At 37.0% G+C, this 18,728-nt stretch overlaps 1 protein-coding gene across 1 annotated transcript in view; it reads left to right on the forward strand.

Moving 5' to 3' along the window:
• Positions 1-18,728, forward strand: part of HMGCLL1 (3-hydroxy-3-methylglutaryl-CoA lyase like 1) — a 194,720-nt gene that overhangs the window by 126,320 nt on the left and 49,672 nt on the right. Inside the window, exon 7 of the mRNA XM_042236821.2 lies at positions 561-749. Within this exon, the coding sequence (XP_042092755.1) occupies positions 561-749 (189 nt within the window). The remainder of the gene's footprint in view (positions 1-560; positions 750-18,728) is intronic.

The raw sequence follows: 18,728 nt of genomic DNA on the forward strand, positions 1-18,728 counted from the left end.
TAAGACAAAAATATTAAGTGTCTGTATCAATCACAAAGTTACTTACCCACTAGTTTAATAGCTTGAGGAATACTATTAATAGTTTCAAAGTAAATTTCTGATACTTTTGTTAGATTAAAGGGCAGAGAAAATAAGCCTCCCATTATTGAAATTGTAACTTATAATTTTATCATTGAACACACAGTTACACAGATAGATATGGTTCTAAGGCAAACTTGAATGTTAGAAACAGATAATTACAGGAATATCAATGGACGTGAGTTGGAGCAAACTCTGGGAGACAGTGAGGGACAGGAAGCCTGGTGTGCTGCAGTTCCTGGGGTTGGAAAGAGTCAGACGCAACTTAGTGACTGAGCAACAACAGAAATGTCATTCAGAGTTTTATCTAATGTTTGGGATTCACGAGCAAGGAAAAAGACTAGAAAACTAAAATCTATGTTGTCTATGAATACGCATGTGACCTTAGTTGTGATGTCTACCTTTAGATTATGTTTGCTAAGGAACAGCGGGACTTGAGTCCATTGATTTCCGTTGTTTTACTTGCTTGCTTTTCCTGGTAGGTGTCTAAGAGACTGTATGGCATGGGCTGTTATGAGATATCCCTGGGAGATACAATTGGAGTGGGAACTCCAGGAAGCATGAAGAAGATGTTGGAAAGTGTCATGAAAGAAATCCCACCCAGGGCTCTTGCTGTTCACTGTCATGACACCTATGGACAAGCCTTAGCAAATATCCTCACGGCCCTTCAGGTATGTTGTATTATTTGTGTGTGTGTGTAAAGGTGTGTATATTTATTTGGCCTACAAATGTATTAAGAACTTTAGTGAGATAATATTTATAAATTGCTAAGACTGTAACATTTAAACAGTAGTCCACACACAGCACACACTCAGGAAATATTTGTCAATTTGCACATGCTTTTTTGGGCAATGGTGTCTCTTATTACAGTTCATTTGATTTGGTAAGATCCCTGAACTTGTTCTTTTAAAAAGCATTAATATTCTCAGGGCTACGTCTGTTTCTTTCAACTTTCACTTGTGCTCGGCCTTACTGAAAAATGATGGCATTGTGGAGGGTGCAAAGCACAGAGATAGTAGCACGTACTGTTGTAATCATGTGACATGTGCTCTTTTGGATAATCTGGTGCTCTGTGATGAGGAAATATGGTGCTGAAAAATAGACTATTTTGTTTAAGATGTTTTCCTGTTGTTGGCAAGCCTCCTTTTGAAAGAACCCCTGGTTTTTATCAACTATATTCTGATCAAAATCAAGAGATTTAGCAAGTTGGAGGATTAGGAATTACTTACTAAATTCTAATGGTACCTCAGTTCTTTTTAATGTATTAATTGAAAAGAACACATAAATTGCATTTTAAAATATTTATTGTTAAATCGATGTTATTTTTTAAACTTGACTAAAAATAGATTGACTGGATGTTCTTTGAACCTAAGATTTTGACAACTAAAGATAAGAGTCCCTGAAAGCTTTTTGGTGAGGCTGAGAATCAATGCCTGAAGCTTAATGTCACTGTCCTGCAGTGCACAGTTGTTTGGCAGAAGTTAAAAAAACCCTGTGAAGATCAAGCCCCACAAGGGCTTATTTGGACTTTGTAACATATGTGCACAAATCCTTATTTATCCTCTGGAAGCAGGCAAGGAACACTGTATTGAATTAGAAGAAAAAATGATATCCCATGGACTTTGGGGTGTGGGAATTTTGACAATTTTCCTTCTCTTTTCTAGTTTCTAAAACAATAGAGAACTAGGCACTGCTTCAGGATTCTGTGTTCAGCTGCAACTGTAACTTATTAAGTGTTCCTCACCAGCAAGTTCCTGGAGAGGTCTGGTGTGTGTGTGTGTGTGTGTGTGTGTGTGTGCCATTTCATATATGGATATATCCTCTGTATGGTAATGCTTTGAGTTATATTTTATTCATGTACCATATTTATTGCATAATGAGTGATACCTTAGTTTGAGGGAATCCAGGGCTGTAATGGAAATTCTGGAAACCCAAACATCTAATATTTAAAGTTTATGCCTCTTGAAAGTGCTCCAGTGAGAAATATTGCTGTCACCCGATTATGACTGTGACAGTTAGGAAGGCCTATCAGAGGAGTTCAAAATCAGATACAAAGAATGAGAAGAGGGACTTACCTGGTGGTTTACTGGCTAAGACTCCATAGTCCCACTGCAAAGGATAGAGGTTCAATTCCTGGTCTGTGAACTGAGATCTTACATGCTGGGGGTTTCGGCAGAAAAAAAAAAAAAAAAAGAATGAAAAGAAAGTAACCTCAATCAGGGGCGTGTGGGGAGTGGGGGCATCAGTGTGTGGAAAGAATGTTCAAGCAGATGAAATACCACTCGGGCAAAAGGCCTTGGAGAGGGAGATGATGTCCCAGGAGCTGAAAGTCAGCTAATAATGTTATTCAGGGGGAAGCTGAGCTCTATAACATTTGCTGTGTTAATTGAGCTGCAAAGTCTCCATTTAGAAAAGAGATGAGAACTCCAGTTTGGGGGCATTTGCCCATCCATCCTATAACAGCCATAAGGGGTGCGGGTGTAGAAAAAGCGCTTGGCTCAAGCAAGATGGGGAGCAAACGTCAGGACCTGACCCCCACCAAGTACCACATTCTCAGTCAAAAAAGATGAACCAGCAAAACTCTCAGCTCACAAAGGGGGAAGGCGGCAAGCCATAGTCATTCTCAAGGCCTTGGCTCTGAGTAAGGGAGAAATACACAAGCTCCCTTTACGCTTCCTAGCTTGTTGGCTCTGATGTGGACTTAGGATTCAAATTCATGTTGCCTGCAGAATGTTTAAGACCCGAGCAGATGAGTGGCTGTGGATTAGTAATACCTGTAGGTGTCAGGAAGAATATAAATCTTGTCAGAAAGAACATATCTTAAATTTAAGCTGAACTGTTTGGAATCTGTTTATGGATGTCTGTGTGTGTCTCAGTGTGTATATAAGCATGTGTCTATGTCTGTGTGTGTAGGTATCTATGTGTGTATGTGCTTGTGTGTGTATGTGTGTGCGTGTATCTGTGTGTGAATGGATATGTGTGTGTGTCGGGGAGGGGTGGATATTCTGCTCTGCTCTTGTACAAGTTGGTAGGGAGCATGTCCTCAAGCACTGGGCTTTGTGTGTTTTGACCCTCTACTCTGTGCACAAGCTCTAAGTACATGTGGGAAGCGAAGGGTGAGGAAAGTGAACTTGGAGCCTGACGTGGAGTCGCTGTGTAAGCAGGCAGAGGAGAGGGTCAGAGCGGCTTCTATAAGAAGCACTGTGCAGCCCGAGTAGCCGGTTCAAATGAACTTTTGAGGAAACGGTCAGAAAGCAGAGACCTGCTCGGGGAGCTCACCACTAGAGTTGAGAGTCTGTCTTTGCTGCTGTCCCCTTTCCAACGCTGGCATCCAGGTTGATAAGCCAGTGACAGTGTGAAATGTATATGCTCCTTTCTCTCTGAATCTGTGTGTAGCTGAGACACTCTGTTAGCGTTTTGGGAGGTCTGTGTTCATCTGGACATGGACTGTCTTTGCAGACCCACGTGTACTGGTCCCCCAGCAGCACTGAGTAAGACAGAGTCAGCCTGGACCCCTCCCCGTTTCCTGTATCCTGTCTCCTCCCCAGTAAAAGCGGCAGCAACAACAATAACTAGGGTTACCTTGAGTGGAGGAGAAAACATATGCCTTAGGAAAAAAAGCTGCCAGTGTTTAAATAGAAGGGAAATCAGAGAAAGTTCCACTTCATTATGAAGCAAGCAAACTTTGGCTGCAGGAAGCACTGGCCGTACTTCATTCTTTAAAATGGAAATCTTTGAAGTGGCTTCTAGTCAAATTGGTGGTACATGTGGAGTGGATATCATTTGCTTTAATTTAAGGGTTGAGAAACAGTTTACAGTGCTCCAAACTGGAAGTTAAGATGATGGCGTGGAGACGTGCAGTAAGTGGAAACTTGGCCACGATGGTCGGAAACAAATGAGAGTTATAAATGGAACATCCCCCCTTGGTCTGGAAAGCACACGCTAATCGTGTAATAGAGGGATCTTTCTTGGGTTCCCAGGTTTTACTGTATTTTTTTATTATTTAAACAGACTTACAAGACTGTACATGCTTGTATGGGAGTCAAGAATTCATAATTATCAGATATTCTTTAATATAGAGAAATAATTGAGACTATAGGTTTGAGTGGGGGATATTTATAACCGCCCAGACCCAAAAGAGCAAGAAAATGAGGTGACAAAACGCACAGCATTGCAGTAATGGAAGAAACGCACATAGTCCAATATACTTATCTTAATTGTTATGTAAAAAGTGAGTCTCACCCTTCTGCATATTCCCAAGGACCTAAGTAAAACACCAGTGAACAAGTTATTTAATCTACTTAATACTAAACAATTGCACAGTCTCTTGTTTTTCTTCACTCAAATGATTTGAGTCTTCATAACTGGGTAAAACAGAGTAAAACAAAAGAGTTCTAATACCACAAATAACAGAACCACGTTAATTGGTAGCAAAGTTAGTAGAACAGGCAAGATTTAGCTTTTCCCTAAAGAAATACAATTTGCCTTTTTTTTCTCTTAAGCTTAATATACATTTAGCTAATGTGCCTTTCTTCATGATGTTTTCCATATGTTTATTATTCTCTTTTAGAAAAACCAAATCATTTACCTAATTTTTACAATAAAACATTTTTTCTTCATATTGACTCTCACTAAACCACATTTGAATGCTACCAAACAGCAAATATGTCCTCATGTAATTGATTCTTGAGATTCTCAAAGAAAATATTTTAGATTCCAAATTCCCTTCTCAGTTCTGCACCTATAGAATGTGTAAAATGATTTATATATCCTCAGATTTTGCAAAACTGAGATGAGGTACAGAGTTTCTAGAACATTTGTCTTGGTAACAGTGCATGTGGTTAATACTCCATATTATTACAATCATTGCAATTAAAACTATTACTACTGCTGCTATATTAGTAACAATAATAATAACCTTTGTTACTCAAAGAGCTAGAGGACAAAGCATTGCTGTACAAATGTATACATTTGTAAATACATGCTTTAGATATTGTTCATTTATTCAACATCTATTAAAGAGCTAGGTAGAAATCAGTGGGCAAGAAAGAAAATAAAAAGTTTCAAACTAGATACCTCTACAGAGGTTTTACAAAATGCATCATTAATTTATTCAACAAATATTCATTTTATTAGACACCATTTTAGATACTCAATTCAGATATAAAATCTCTGAGCCGTCCTGCTATGGAGAAAAATGTTTTAGTTTAACTCAGTACCTCCAGAAGCATTTTGAGTAGGAAATATTTTTTTGGGGGGAGGATGATTTCTTTTGTTTTTTATTTGTTTGCTTTTTGCTACACAATTGTCTTTCTCCAGTACAGTATTATGTTGAAAAATATTTTCAGGTGGAATGAGGTGTAGGTTATCATAAAAAAATAAATAAATAGTAAAGCAATTAGAATCCAGTTTAAAATATTTTATAAAAAGAAGTGGAAAAAAGAAATAAAAGAGGTCAACTAACTTTATAAATCAACTATATATACGTCAATTAAAAAGTACTTTTAAAAACAAAATAAGCAAATAAAAGAGAACAAGGAGTCCAGCAAAAGTTTAGCACAGTTCAACTTTTGAGTGTGTGTAAGCAGGGCTTTGAGCTATAATGTCAGTAAAAAAAGAGAATAAAGTTCCTTTCTATTATTATTTTTGCTAGTGGCTGGATTGCTTGAATCAGTGATGAGAAATAAGGAAACATGAATGATTTTGTTTCTCTCCAACATCTTTTTATTAATATAAATACCTCTATGATTTTGACTATGGGTCATCAGGTGAGATGGTATGGAATATACCTATGTGTGTGAATATATATATTTTATATATATATATATATATATATATATATATAATATTCTTATTCTATATCCAGATATTGAAGGGGGAAGTTAGAAAAAACTCCTTCTGAGCTAGATGGCATTTTAAACTGGAATTCAGGTAATCGATATTTAAAAATAGCATGTGTGAATTTGGTTCTAATATGCTAAACATGAAAGCATTTAATCTTTATGTAGTGGGTTACACTTAGGTTATAAGCCTGAAACTGACCAAGAAAGAGTAGAAGGCCTAAAAGTCTCTGTCTCTCCCAAGGCAGTTAATCCAAGCTGATCAGGTAAGCAAATGTAAAAATTTATTACTGTTGGTGGGGATTAGGGCCAGGTTATGATATGACTCTTGCTGTGACGTAAGAGATGAAAATTTCAGAACTCACTGCCTTTTTGAGCATCTCTCTAGTTCATTCTGTAAATGTCTCATCCATTTTTAATCTAATCTCATTTTTAATATCTGATTTTCAACCAGGTATCTGTCACATCTTTCTTCATACAACTGTCTTTAATTTGGAAATCTTGCTGTCTTGCTCTGTTGTTCATAGAAAAACACATTAAGCTTTTTTTTTTAAAAATATCTTTAATGTTTCTTCTTTGTTAATTTTTCTCCCATGAAAATTTCTATTTACAAGGAAACTTTATAAATATATACACTCTTGCCCATTAATGTAACTTGACACCGATTTTTTTCTTAAAAATATTGGTTTGAAATTCAAAGTAGTATTATTTTCATGCCTGTCTTTTGGTTTATTGTAATGTAATCAATTAATGGTTATAGGCTCAGCACTAATAACAAAACAAGTGTGCATTCACACACACACACACAGACACACACAATTAGAACCACTTATACATAGAATAACCAAAATTCAACAATGCTTTACCTTTATTGTTTGAAAAATTTTCTGGTATACTGCCATATATTCTAGTTATAAGCTTGAATAACACATATTCTAGTTCTGGGAGTGGTATACCCTGTGAGCTCACACTGGTTCATTTTTTAAATGATCATTTTAGAATATTAAAGTTAATAGTATCTATGAACGTTAGATTGAAGACTGAAAGGCAACAGAGGATGAGGACCAAGGTGAGCATGTGGCATCCCAGACTGAAAGCTACAAAGTTGTCTTCTTTCCTACATATTTATAAATCTCTTCAATGTAGAGCAGACTATAAAATGGAAATTACGTCTATCAAAAATGAACACATAATTATTTTATGAATTATTTTAGAATGCTTATTATTTAACCAAAAACATACTTATTAACTGCTGTTAATAAATCATGTTTATTAATCATGTTAATAAATCACGTCATCCTGTTCCTGACGCCAGCTGTCTTGCTGTATCTCACTGTGCACACTGCTCATTGAACGCGGGGTAGACGACGTGCTAGCTCCGAGGCTGGAAGAAGATGTGGGGAGCCATAGGAACGCAGACAGGTTTATTCTCTGCTGGCCGGCACAGCAGCCATAGCAATATTCTTTCGTGGCTGACGCAGCAACCCTAGCAGCAGACGCGCTGTATTCTCCCCTCGCATGGCTGACCCCACGGACACAGCCGTGACACAGCAGCAATACGCCACCACTTTCTAGGTGGAGCTCACATGCACGCGTGCTGCACACAGCCCGTGACCAAGCCAGTACCTCCTGACGTGCGTGTGCAGTGCTAGATTATAAATGATCTCAGCTGTTACAGCCATTATTTATAAAATGAGAGGAGAGCCTGAACACACCACCTTGGCCAATTTGCTCTCTCCCTACAAATGCCTTCTATGTGATAGTCTGTCTGCTATTAGGAATGAGAAAAGCAAAACAAAAAAAAAGGAATAAGAGACAAAAATGCAGGATAAAATACCATCCTATTTATTAATTACTTTTACATATATCTAAAAATGTGGGAATCATGGCAAATTGCTTAGGAAATGGGTCGGATTATGTTACATAATTTACATTTGTCATTTTCACCTAGGTTACATTGGTAAATTATCCTAACTTAAAAATTTGCAAAAATTATAAGAACTGTAATAATCAGGATATGATTATATATTTCTTTTGAAAGATTTCAAATTAAATAAAACTATTTTTGTAGTAATTGTTTTTCCACCTTTATTGAGATATCATTGACATACAATGCTGCATAAGTTTAAGGTATCCAGCATAACAGTTTTACTTAAATATGTTGTGAGATGATCATATCAATACACTTGGTTAGCATCCATCATCTCATATAAAAAGTAAAAGCAAAAAAGGAAAAAAAATTGCTTGTTATGAGAATTTTTAGGATTTACTCTAGCATCTTTCAGATATATCATACAACAGTGGTGACTATAGTCATCATATCGTACATTTCACCCCTAGTAATTATTTATCCTACACCTGGAAGTGGCTACGTTTTTACTACCTTCCTCCAGGTTTTCTTCTCCTCACACTGACTCTGACCTGTTTTTCTCTCAGTTTGGTTGGGTTTTTGTTTGTTTTGATTTCTTTGGTTTTTAGATCCCACTGTGAGAACATACAGTATCCCTCTATGTGACTTACTTTAGTTGGTGTAATGCCATCAAGGTTTGTCTGTTTTGCAAATGGCAGGGTTTCATAGTTTTATTTGTCAGTGAATTATTATTCCAATATAAATATATGTAATATTATATGTATATTATATATATAAACTTTACTGTACATTTTATATTATATCACATATTAATATATAAAATAATTAAATCATTTTATATATAAATACTTTAAATTATTTAAATAAATACTTATGCAGTATGTAAATAATTATAGAAGATATTTTATTATTTATATATAGTATGTGATATACTATCTATATATTTGATAGTATATCACATACTATATATAAATAATAAAATAAGAATAAAAATATAAAAAATAAACTAAAATAAAAATATAGAAAATAAACTATAGGTAATACAGTATATATCATATACATTGTATAATACATAGTATCTGTTATTTAACAGTATGTGACATTATCATACTATATATTATATACATTGTATAATATGTAATATCTGTTATTTAGCATGTAGATTATAAATTGTGTAAAAAATGTTACAGATATACATTACAGATATTATATAGGTATTATTATAGTATATATAATTTATGTTATGCATTATACAGAATATGTGCTGCTGCTGCTGCTGCTGCTAAGTCGCTTCAGTCGTATCTGACTCTGTGCGACCCCATAGATGGCAGCCCACCAGGCTCCCCCATCCCTGGGATTCTCCAGGCAAGAACACTGGGCTGGGTTGCCATTTCCTTCTCCAAAGCATGAAAGTGAAAAGTGAAAGTGAAGTCGCTCAGTCGTGTCTGACTCTTAGCAACCCCATGGACTGCAGCACACCAGGCTCCTCCGTCCATGGGATTTTCCAGGCAAGGGTACTGGAGTGGGGTGCCATTGCCTTCTCTGACAGACTATGTACTAAATTATAATTCTTGTATATAGTTCATAAATATAATTAATTTAATATCCTACTTAATTTATTATATTTGTATATTTTATATATTATATGCAGTATATGTAACATATAATATGCAAATAATAATAATATACATTTTATTATATATATTGAATACATAGAATATAATTTATATAATGTTTGTATATTGCATGCTAAGTTGCTTAGTCGTGTCTGACTCTTTGCGACCTTGTGCACTGTAGCCTGAGAATCTCCTCTGTCTATGTGATTCTCCAGGCGAGGATACTGGAGTGGGTTGCTACGCACTCCTCCAGTGGATCTTCCTGACCCAGGAATTGAACCCTGTCCCATGTCTCTTTGTCTCCTGAATTAGTAGGCAGGTTCTTAACCACTAGCACCAATATTTATATATTATGTAGTATATATAATATACTTATATAAGTATAAATACATTTATATATTGAATATTATATAATATATGTATTACATAGTATATAATCCAGAAATATATCATATAAAATATATAACTATATAATATTATACATAATAATTCATTATATGCATTTATATATATATAGCTCAACTTTAAAATTTTTTCATCCATCAGTGGACACTTAGTTTCCATGCTTTGACTATTGATATAATGCTGCAGTGAACGTGGAGACACAAATATCTTTTCAACTTAACTTTTTAATTTCTTTTGGATATTTTCAGATGTAGAACCCCCTGATTACGTGGTAGCCCTATTTTAAATTTTTTGAGGATTCCCCATACTTTTTTGTGTAGAATCTGTACCAGTTTATAAATCTGCCAGTAGTACAGAAGGGTTCCCCTTCTCCACATCCTCACCAGCATTTGCTGTCTCTTCTTTTGTGCTGATTATCAGTCTAAAATGTTTAAAGTGATAACTCAAAGGGATTTTTATTTCCCTAATGACCATTGACTTTGAACATCTTTTCCTTTTGTTGCTCAGTCATTCATTTGTGTCCAACTCTTAGGCCTCACGGACTGCAGTGCAGCAGGCTTCCCTGTCCTTCCCCATTGCCTGGAGTTCACTCAAACCCATGTCCACCAAGTCGGTGATACCATCCAAACAGCTCATCCTCTGTCATCCCCTTCTTCTCCTGCCCTCGATCTTTCTCAGTGAGTTGGCTCTTCACATCAGGTGGCCAAAGTATTGGAGCCTCAGCTTCAGCATGAGTCCTTCTAATGAATATTCAGGGTTGATTTTCTTTAGGATTGATTGGTTTGATATCCTTTATGTCCAAGAGACTCTCAAGAGTCTTCTCCAACACCACAGTTCAAAAGCATCATTTCTTCGGCACTCAGTCTTCTTTATGGTCCAACTCTCACATTCATACATGACTTTAACTAGACAAATCTTTGTCTAGTTCATACATTCACATTCATACATGGCTTTAACTAGACAAATCTTTGTCGACAAAGTAATGCTGTGCTTGTCATAACATTTCTTACAAGGAGGAAAGTGAAAGAAAGTGAAGTCGCTCAGTCGTGACTGACTCTTTGCCACCCGTGGACTGTAGCCCACCAAGCTCCTCCGTCCATGGGATTCTCCAGGCAAGAATGCTGGAGTGGGTGTCATTTCCTTCTCCATTTCCTTCTACAAGGAGGAAGCATCTTTTACTTTCGTGGCTGCAGTAACTGTCCCCGTTTACTATGCACGTATCATCTTTGGATAAATGTCTATTCAGATCTTTGTCCATTTTTAAAATGGGAGTATTTGAAATGTTTGGTATTGAGTTCTATGAGTTTTTCAGTTATATATGTATATGTATTCACACCTATATATGTGTGTGTGTGTGTGTGTGTGTGTATTTTTTTTCGAATAGTTTCCTTCATATATAGTAAATGCTTGTAGTTTATCTGTTTCATGTATAGTAACGTGTATGTGCTAATCTCCAACTCCCATTTATCCCTCCCCTGTCCTTTCCCCTTTGGTAACCATTACTTTGCTTTTTCTATGTTCATGAGTCTGTTTCTGTTTTGTAAATAAGTTCATTTGCATCATTTTTTAGATTCCACATGTAAGTGTTATGATGTAATATTTTTCTGTCTGACTTGCTTCACTTAGCATGATAATCTCTACGTCCATCTCTGGTATTGCAAATGGCATCGTGTCACTCTTTTTATGGCTGAGCAATATTCCATTGTATATATGTACCGTCTCTTCTTTAACCATGCTTCTGTCGGTGGGCACTTGGGTGGCTTCCATGCCTTGGCTATTGTAAGCAGTGCTGCTGTGTACACTGGGGTGTATGTGTAATTTTGTTATTTGGATCTAGGTGTCATCTTCAAAAAAGTCAGTGTCGAGAAGCATTTTTTCCTATGTTTTCTTCTGGAAATTTCATATTTTCAGATCTTATATTTAAATCTTTAATCCATTTCAAGTTAGTTTTTGTGAGTGATGTAAGACAGGGACCTTCTTTAATTCCATTACCAGTGAATATCCATTGTCCCAGTGCCATTTATTCAAAAGATTGCCCTTTCTCCACTGAGTCTTCTTGGGTTGTTTGTTAAATATCGGTTGAACTTATATAGTTGGTTTATTTGGGGACTTTTTTGAAAATTTATTTATTTTTTTATTGAAGGATAAATGCTTTACAGAATTTTGCTGTTTTCTGTCAAATCTCAATGTGAATCAGCTGCAGATATACATATATCCCCTCCCTTTTGAAACTCCCTCCCATCTCCCTCCCCTAACCCAACCCTCTAGGTTGATACAGAGCCCTTATTTGAGTTTCCTGAGCCATACAGCAAATTCTCGAATCTTGATTCTGTTCCATTGATCTATTAGTCTGTTTTTGTCAGTACCATACTGTTTCGATTACTAGGCATTCATACTATAACTTAAAATCAGGAAATATGATACCCTCTGTTTTGTTCTTCTTTCAAAGGATTGTTTTTCCTTTTTTGTTTCCATTAAAATTTTAGGACTTTTTTCCACTTCTATAAAAAATGTCATGGGAAACTTGATAGGAATTGCATTGAATTTATAGATAGCTTTTGGTAGTATTGTTATTTTAACAATATTAATTCTTCAATCTATGAACATGGGAAACCTTTCCATTTATGTCTCTAAGAAATCTTTAAATTTCTTGAATCAATGTCTTGTAGTTTTCAGAGTAAAGATCTTTCACCTCCTTGTTAAGTTTATTCCTAATTATTTTTTGGTGAATGTTATTGTAAAATGGATGATGTTCTTTGTTTACTTTTTAGATAATTTGATGTTGGTGTACAGAAATGTTTCTGATTTTCTGCACATTAATTTTTTATCCTTCAACTGTAATAAATTTATTAATTACATTTAACTGGGCTTCCCAGGTGGCGCTAGTGATAGAGAACACGTCTGCCAATGTAGGGGACATAAGAGATGTGAGTTTGATCCCTGGATTGGGAAGATCTCCTGGAGAAGGGCATGGCAAACCACTCCAGTATTCTTGCCTGGAGAATCCCATGGACAGAGGAGCCTGGCAGGCTAAAGTCCATAGGGTTGCATAGTGTCAGACACGACTGAAGTGACTGAGCACACACAATTACATTTAACAGGTTTTTAGTGGAGTCTTCAGGATTTTCAATATGTAAAATCATATCACTGGCAAATAGAGATGGTTTTTTTTCTTACCTTCCAATTCTGATGTCTTTTCTTTTTCTTGCCTGATTACTTTGTCAAGGACTTCCAGTACTATGTTGAATAAAAGTGGCAAGGATGAGGCTATGGATTAATTCCCTGCCTGGGTATTGTAGGGGAAACCTCCCTGCCCAGTAATAGCTCTGCTCTGTGGAATATCTGTGTTGCCTGCCTGCTTCTCAGCTCCAGTGTTGGTAGGCTAAGCAACTTCTAAGTGTTCTCACTAGCCGTTCTCATCAGGTGGGTCCTAGGGTCACACTCTGAAGCTTGTTGGACTGTAACTCAGCTACCTTGTCTGGGGATGGGCAAATCAGGTCCTTTTGTTGTTGTTTTTTCAGGCACTAAGTCATGTCCAACTCTTTGTGACCCCGTGGACTGTAGGATACCAGGCTTTTCTGTCCTCAACCATCTCCCAAAGTTTGCTCAAATTCATCCGTTAAGTCAATAATGCCATCTAACCATCTCATCCTCTGTCATCCCAATTCTCCTCCTGCCCTCAATCTTTCTCAGCTTTGGGACTTTTCCAGTGAGTTGGCTCTTTGCATCAGGTGGCCAAAGAATTGGAGCTGCAGCTTCAGCATCAGTCCTTCCAGTGAATATTCAGGGTTGATTTCCTGAATATTGACCGGTTTGACTGCTGTGATCTGCTTGCAGTCTAAGGGACTCTCAAGGCTCTTCTCCAGCACCACAGTTCGAAAGCATCTGTTCTTTTGTGCTCAGCCTTATTTATGGACCAACTCTCACGTCCGTACATGACTACTGGAACCCTTAGAGCCACCAAAACTCCTTGCTTGAGGATCTGACTCAGGAAGACCTACATCTGTCCTTTTCCCTGGTAAGACTGCAACAGGAGCTTGGTTCCACAATTCAGCAAAATTGATGGCTGGCACTACAACTTGGATTCTGCGGGTAGGAACTCGGGCTTCCAAGACCCACGTGCTACTGTTGCAAGCAACATGTACCCTCTCTTCTCTGTCATGGCCAGACTCCCAGTGAAGGATCTCTGAAGATTCTCCTGAAATCCCTGTGGAGCAAGCTCAGAGCAGGGGTTCCCACAGAGTGATCCACAGCACTGAGTGGAGACTGGATGTTTCCCTGGGCTCTCCTTCCCACCGGAAGTGCCATAGGCTCAGGGGGAACTCTTGGCATAATGCTGCTCCAACCTGGGGGACAGGCAAGGTGGTCAGTGTGTAGCCACTTTTCTTACCTATTAATGAGGTTTCTTTTGGTGCGGGTGGTGCAAAGGTGCTCAGCCTTTTCCCTGTGTTCTAGAATTCTCATAACTGTCTTGTCTATGAATAGTTGTTAGCTGTTCTTGGGAGGGGGGGACAAAGTCAGGAATGACCTATGGTATCATTACGATGACATCACTCCTATTGGCTTTTAGTGGTTAGGAAATTGTATTGATTTTCAAATATTTGGAAAATATAAATTAGTACAAAGGAAAATGAATTACTTATAATCCTACCTCAGAGGGAGTATTAGTATTAGCTGTCAAAGTAGGTCATTTTCACTTATATATGTATGAATATATATATATATATATGTGTGTGTGTGTGTGTGTGTGTATATGTCTATGTGTATTTTATGGGCTTCCCAAGTGGTGCTAGTGGCAAAGAACCTGACTGCCAATGCAGGAGATGCAGGAATGTGATTTTGATCTCTGTATTGGGAAGATCCCTTGGAGGAGAGCATGGCAACTCACTCCAGTATTCTTGCCTAGAGAATCCCATGGACAGAGGAGCCTGGCGGGCTATGGTCTATAGGATCACAAAATGTTGGACTCAACTGAAGGGACTTAGCATGCATGCATGTATATCGTATTTTATTGCAGTATGCTTTATTATTCATTTATTATTATTTTATTAAATTGAAGGTTTGTGATAAGCCTTTGTCGAGCAAGTCTATTGGTGCCATTTTTTCAACAGTTTTATATTTTAATGAAGGTATATACATGACTTTTTTTTTAGACATAGTGCTATTGCATATGTAATAGCAACAGTATAGTGTAAACATTGTTTTTGTATGTATTAGGAAACCAAAACATTTATGTGACTTGCTTCATGCAATGTTTACTTTTTTGTGGTGGTCTGGAACCTGCGGGATCTCTGAGGGCTGCCTCTTCCATGTATGTGTGTGTGTGTGCATGTATATATAGAAAATGAAAGAATGATTAATAGCATATTGAACTACATAAATCTGCACTTTATGATTCGTATAACTCCCTCCCTTACTTGTAGGCAGTTGGATATATAAGAATTGATTTGGGGAGAGAAATCTATGCTAAAGATATGGATTTAGAAGTAGCGGAATTTGTTGTTATTTAGTCACTAAAGTAGCAGAATTTTGATGGTGGTTTAGTCGCTAAGTCATGTCTGACTCTTGAGACTCCATGGACAGTAGCCTGTCATGCTCCTCTGTCCACGGGATTCTCCAGGCAAGAATACTGGAGTGGGTTGCATGTCCTCCAGGGGATATTCCCGAACCAGGGATTGAACCTGGGTCTCCTGCATTGCAGGTGGATTCTTTACCAGCTGAGCTAGGGAAGCCCATATATAGAATTCAATTCCAAGGGATTATTGAGATGATAGAGAGGAAGGAAAGAGCACTGTATATTTAATGATTAAGAGACAGAGTAAAGTGGATATTTAGGAGACAGAATAGTGACTCATGAGATAGGAGGAAACCAAGACTGTCTTGAGTGTGAGGCTCCTAAGGAAGAAGTCTATCAAAAAAAGGAGATGGCCCTCAGTGCAAGATGCTGGGTAAAGGAAAATGAAGACCAACAATGATAATACTGTCTTCACTTTACGGCTTCTGGCTTCAGAATTTTGCTGAGAAGGAGCTTGAGTTCTTCAAAACTTTAGTACTTACATAACCTGATTACTGTCTTTGACTTCATTTCTTATAATCAAATCTTTCACCCAACTGTACTGTATTTTTATTCATGGGGCAAGATGAGAATCTATATTTTGTATAAACACACTACTGTTCCTTTATTGCATAACCTGCTAGTTCCTCAGAGATACAAAATATTCAGCTATGACACATACTGTCTTGTTATATTCTTGAGTGGATCTCGAGTTTCTATGCTGTGACATTAGCTGATATTTTTTGAACTTTTAAACTATGTTTTACATGCATTATTTTATTTTGTCCTTGTAACAATCTTACAAATTAATTTTTTATACCTATAATCTTTTACATGAGGGAACTGTGGCTTTCCAAGGCTAGATTAGTTGCCCAAAGCCCTTTATCCGAAAGGTAGTAAAAGTCAATCCAATTTATCTTACCTCTTCCTATCTCTTTGGTCATTTATTTTGTATAAGTACCATACTTTTAATTAATATGACTTTATATTAGATTTCAAATCTAGTATTGCATGACCCTTTTATGAGTCTTATTATGAACGTGAAAGTGAAGTCGATCGGTCGTGTCCAACTCTTTGCGACCCCGTGGACTGTAGCCTGCCAGGCTCCTCCGTCCATAGGACTCTCCAGGCAAGAATACTGGAGCGGGTTGCCATTTCCTTCTCCAGGGGATCTTCCCGAACCAGAGATCAAACCCAGGTCTCCTGCATTGCAGGCAGACCCTTAACCCTCCGAGTCACCAGGGAAGCCCCTGAGTCTTATTATCAACCCTGTTAAATTATTTTATGTATTTATTTTACGTAGTTGAATTTTAACTGAATTTGGCCCAAATTTCATCCCCCAAATATCTATTTTATTAAATATCTAGACTAATTTAGAGAGGATCGGTTTAAGAATATCATCACCCCATCCAAGAAATTGGCAAGTTTTTCCTTTTGTTCATATTTTGGTTTCTATAAAAATGAAATTTAGTGATTTTTTTTTAAAGGCCTTTTCTTAGAAGGCCTATGAATTTTGGTTTCTTCCCTGGTTGAGAATCATTGTAATATTCTCTACAGTTTTTCTTCCTGATTCTGAATTGCTTTTTCCTGTGTGCTATCAATCTCTTTTCCTCCCTGCATTCAGAAATTATCACTCTCACATTAATGGTATAGTGGTGAGCTAGAGTGGTATAACTGCCTTCCAGAAATTAATATAAATCTCACCAAGACTCATTAATTAATTAATAAATAAACCTCATCAAATTTCACAGTAGATTCTTATATTTAGTTGTGTTTGAAACGTTTAAATATATTCATATTAAATATGTGAATACCTTGAGCAATTTCTTTGGGAAAAAAAGTTTTCGTGCAGGATATGGAAAATATGTTTATGACATCAATTTCCTGAGGTAAAAAAATGTTGAGGTTTGAAGAGGATGCTTTGAGAATTAGATTATTTTACTTTGATCTCATAATAACAACAGATAACTAAATAAAGCTCACATTTCTTAGTAAAACGTTTGCAGTTCAGTAAACATTCTTAAAGGAAACATTCGCTTCAGTAACCAAAACCCACTGTTTTCATTGAAGGCCCAAATTAAAAGAATACTGTTTCTATTCTGTAAGGAAAGAAAAATCTTATTTATTTTTCTATGTAGACATTTTGGAACATTTCCCCTTGAAATTACACGAGACTTTATAGATAACAGACCAGAGAGCAAAAAGAATCAGGGTCCACATGAGCTGTAAGAAGACCAACAGTGTTATCCATAACAAATCTACTAAAAAAGCATTAAGAACAGGGGGGATTCTTTTTGATTGCTAAGAATATGTCAATAAATAGATAAAGGCAACTTTCTGAAGTTTATCCTACTGTATTGTTGCCTTTTCGCTTAAAAATAGACGTTAAGCTCCTTGATGACTAGTAAGAGTCCTCCATGTATCTGAAATCATGTAAATTTAGAGAAAATTGTGATTTAGAAATGTTACTGGGTTATGTAATGTGGTTATTGTGTTTAGTAAAAACCATGCTATCTTACTATTGAATCAAGGAACAAGAAATACGTTCCTGTCTGAAATTCCAGGTGAATGATTCCATGTGTGGTCTAGGTGGGAAGACATACCAAAGTTATAAGTGAAAATGAAACCACTCTTTCCTTAAGGAAATTTTATATGTGCTGTAGCATGGAGGCAGAAGAAGAAAAGCCTCTCTTGGCCATTTGGCTTGAAATATACAATTGGGAAGAGGACATTAGTAAGAAAATTTCTTATGGCAAATATGTGTGTTGTTTTTATCCTTCAATCTTGATGCACAAAGTTAGATAAATAGGTATAAAAGCATTGATTACCTTCTTGTAAAAAATCCTGCCTCACTATGGCTTTTCAAAAAGTGTTGACTTGATTATCAAAGTGAGTTCATATTCTGGCATGACAAAAATAGGCTGGAACTAAGTTGAAAATAGCCCAAGAAATAGGGCCAGTCTCTCCAGCTTACACAGACCAACCTGTATGCTCTGAGATCTTAGATCTCCTTTGTATCTTGTGTCTCACTTATTTCACCCTTGCAAGCATTTTAGAAAGTGGATCTGTTTTTAAGGGAGGACATAGTGGTGGTGGGATTACTGCTGCTGCTAAGTCTCTTCAGTCATGTCCAACTCTGTGCGACCGCATAGACGGCAGCCCACCAGGCTCCCCCATCCCTGGGATTCTCCAGGCAAGAACGCTGGAGTGGGTTGCCATTTCCTTCTCTAATGCATGAAAGTGAAAATTGAAAGTGAAGTTGCTCAGTTGTGTCCAACTCTTTGCGACCCCATGGACTGCAGCCCACCAGGCTCCTCTGCCCATGGGATTTTCCAAGCAAGAGTACTGGAGTGGGGTGCCATGGA

The sequence above is a fragment of the Ovis aries genome, chromosome 20 (assembly GCF_016772045.2).
Source record: "Ovis aries strain OAR_USU_Benz2616 breed Rambouillet chromosome 20, ARS-UI_Ramb_v3.0, whole genome shotgun sequence".
NCBI classification, from domain to species: Eukaryota; Metazoa; Chordata; class Mammalia; order Artiodactyla; family Bovidae; genus Ovis; species Ovis aries.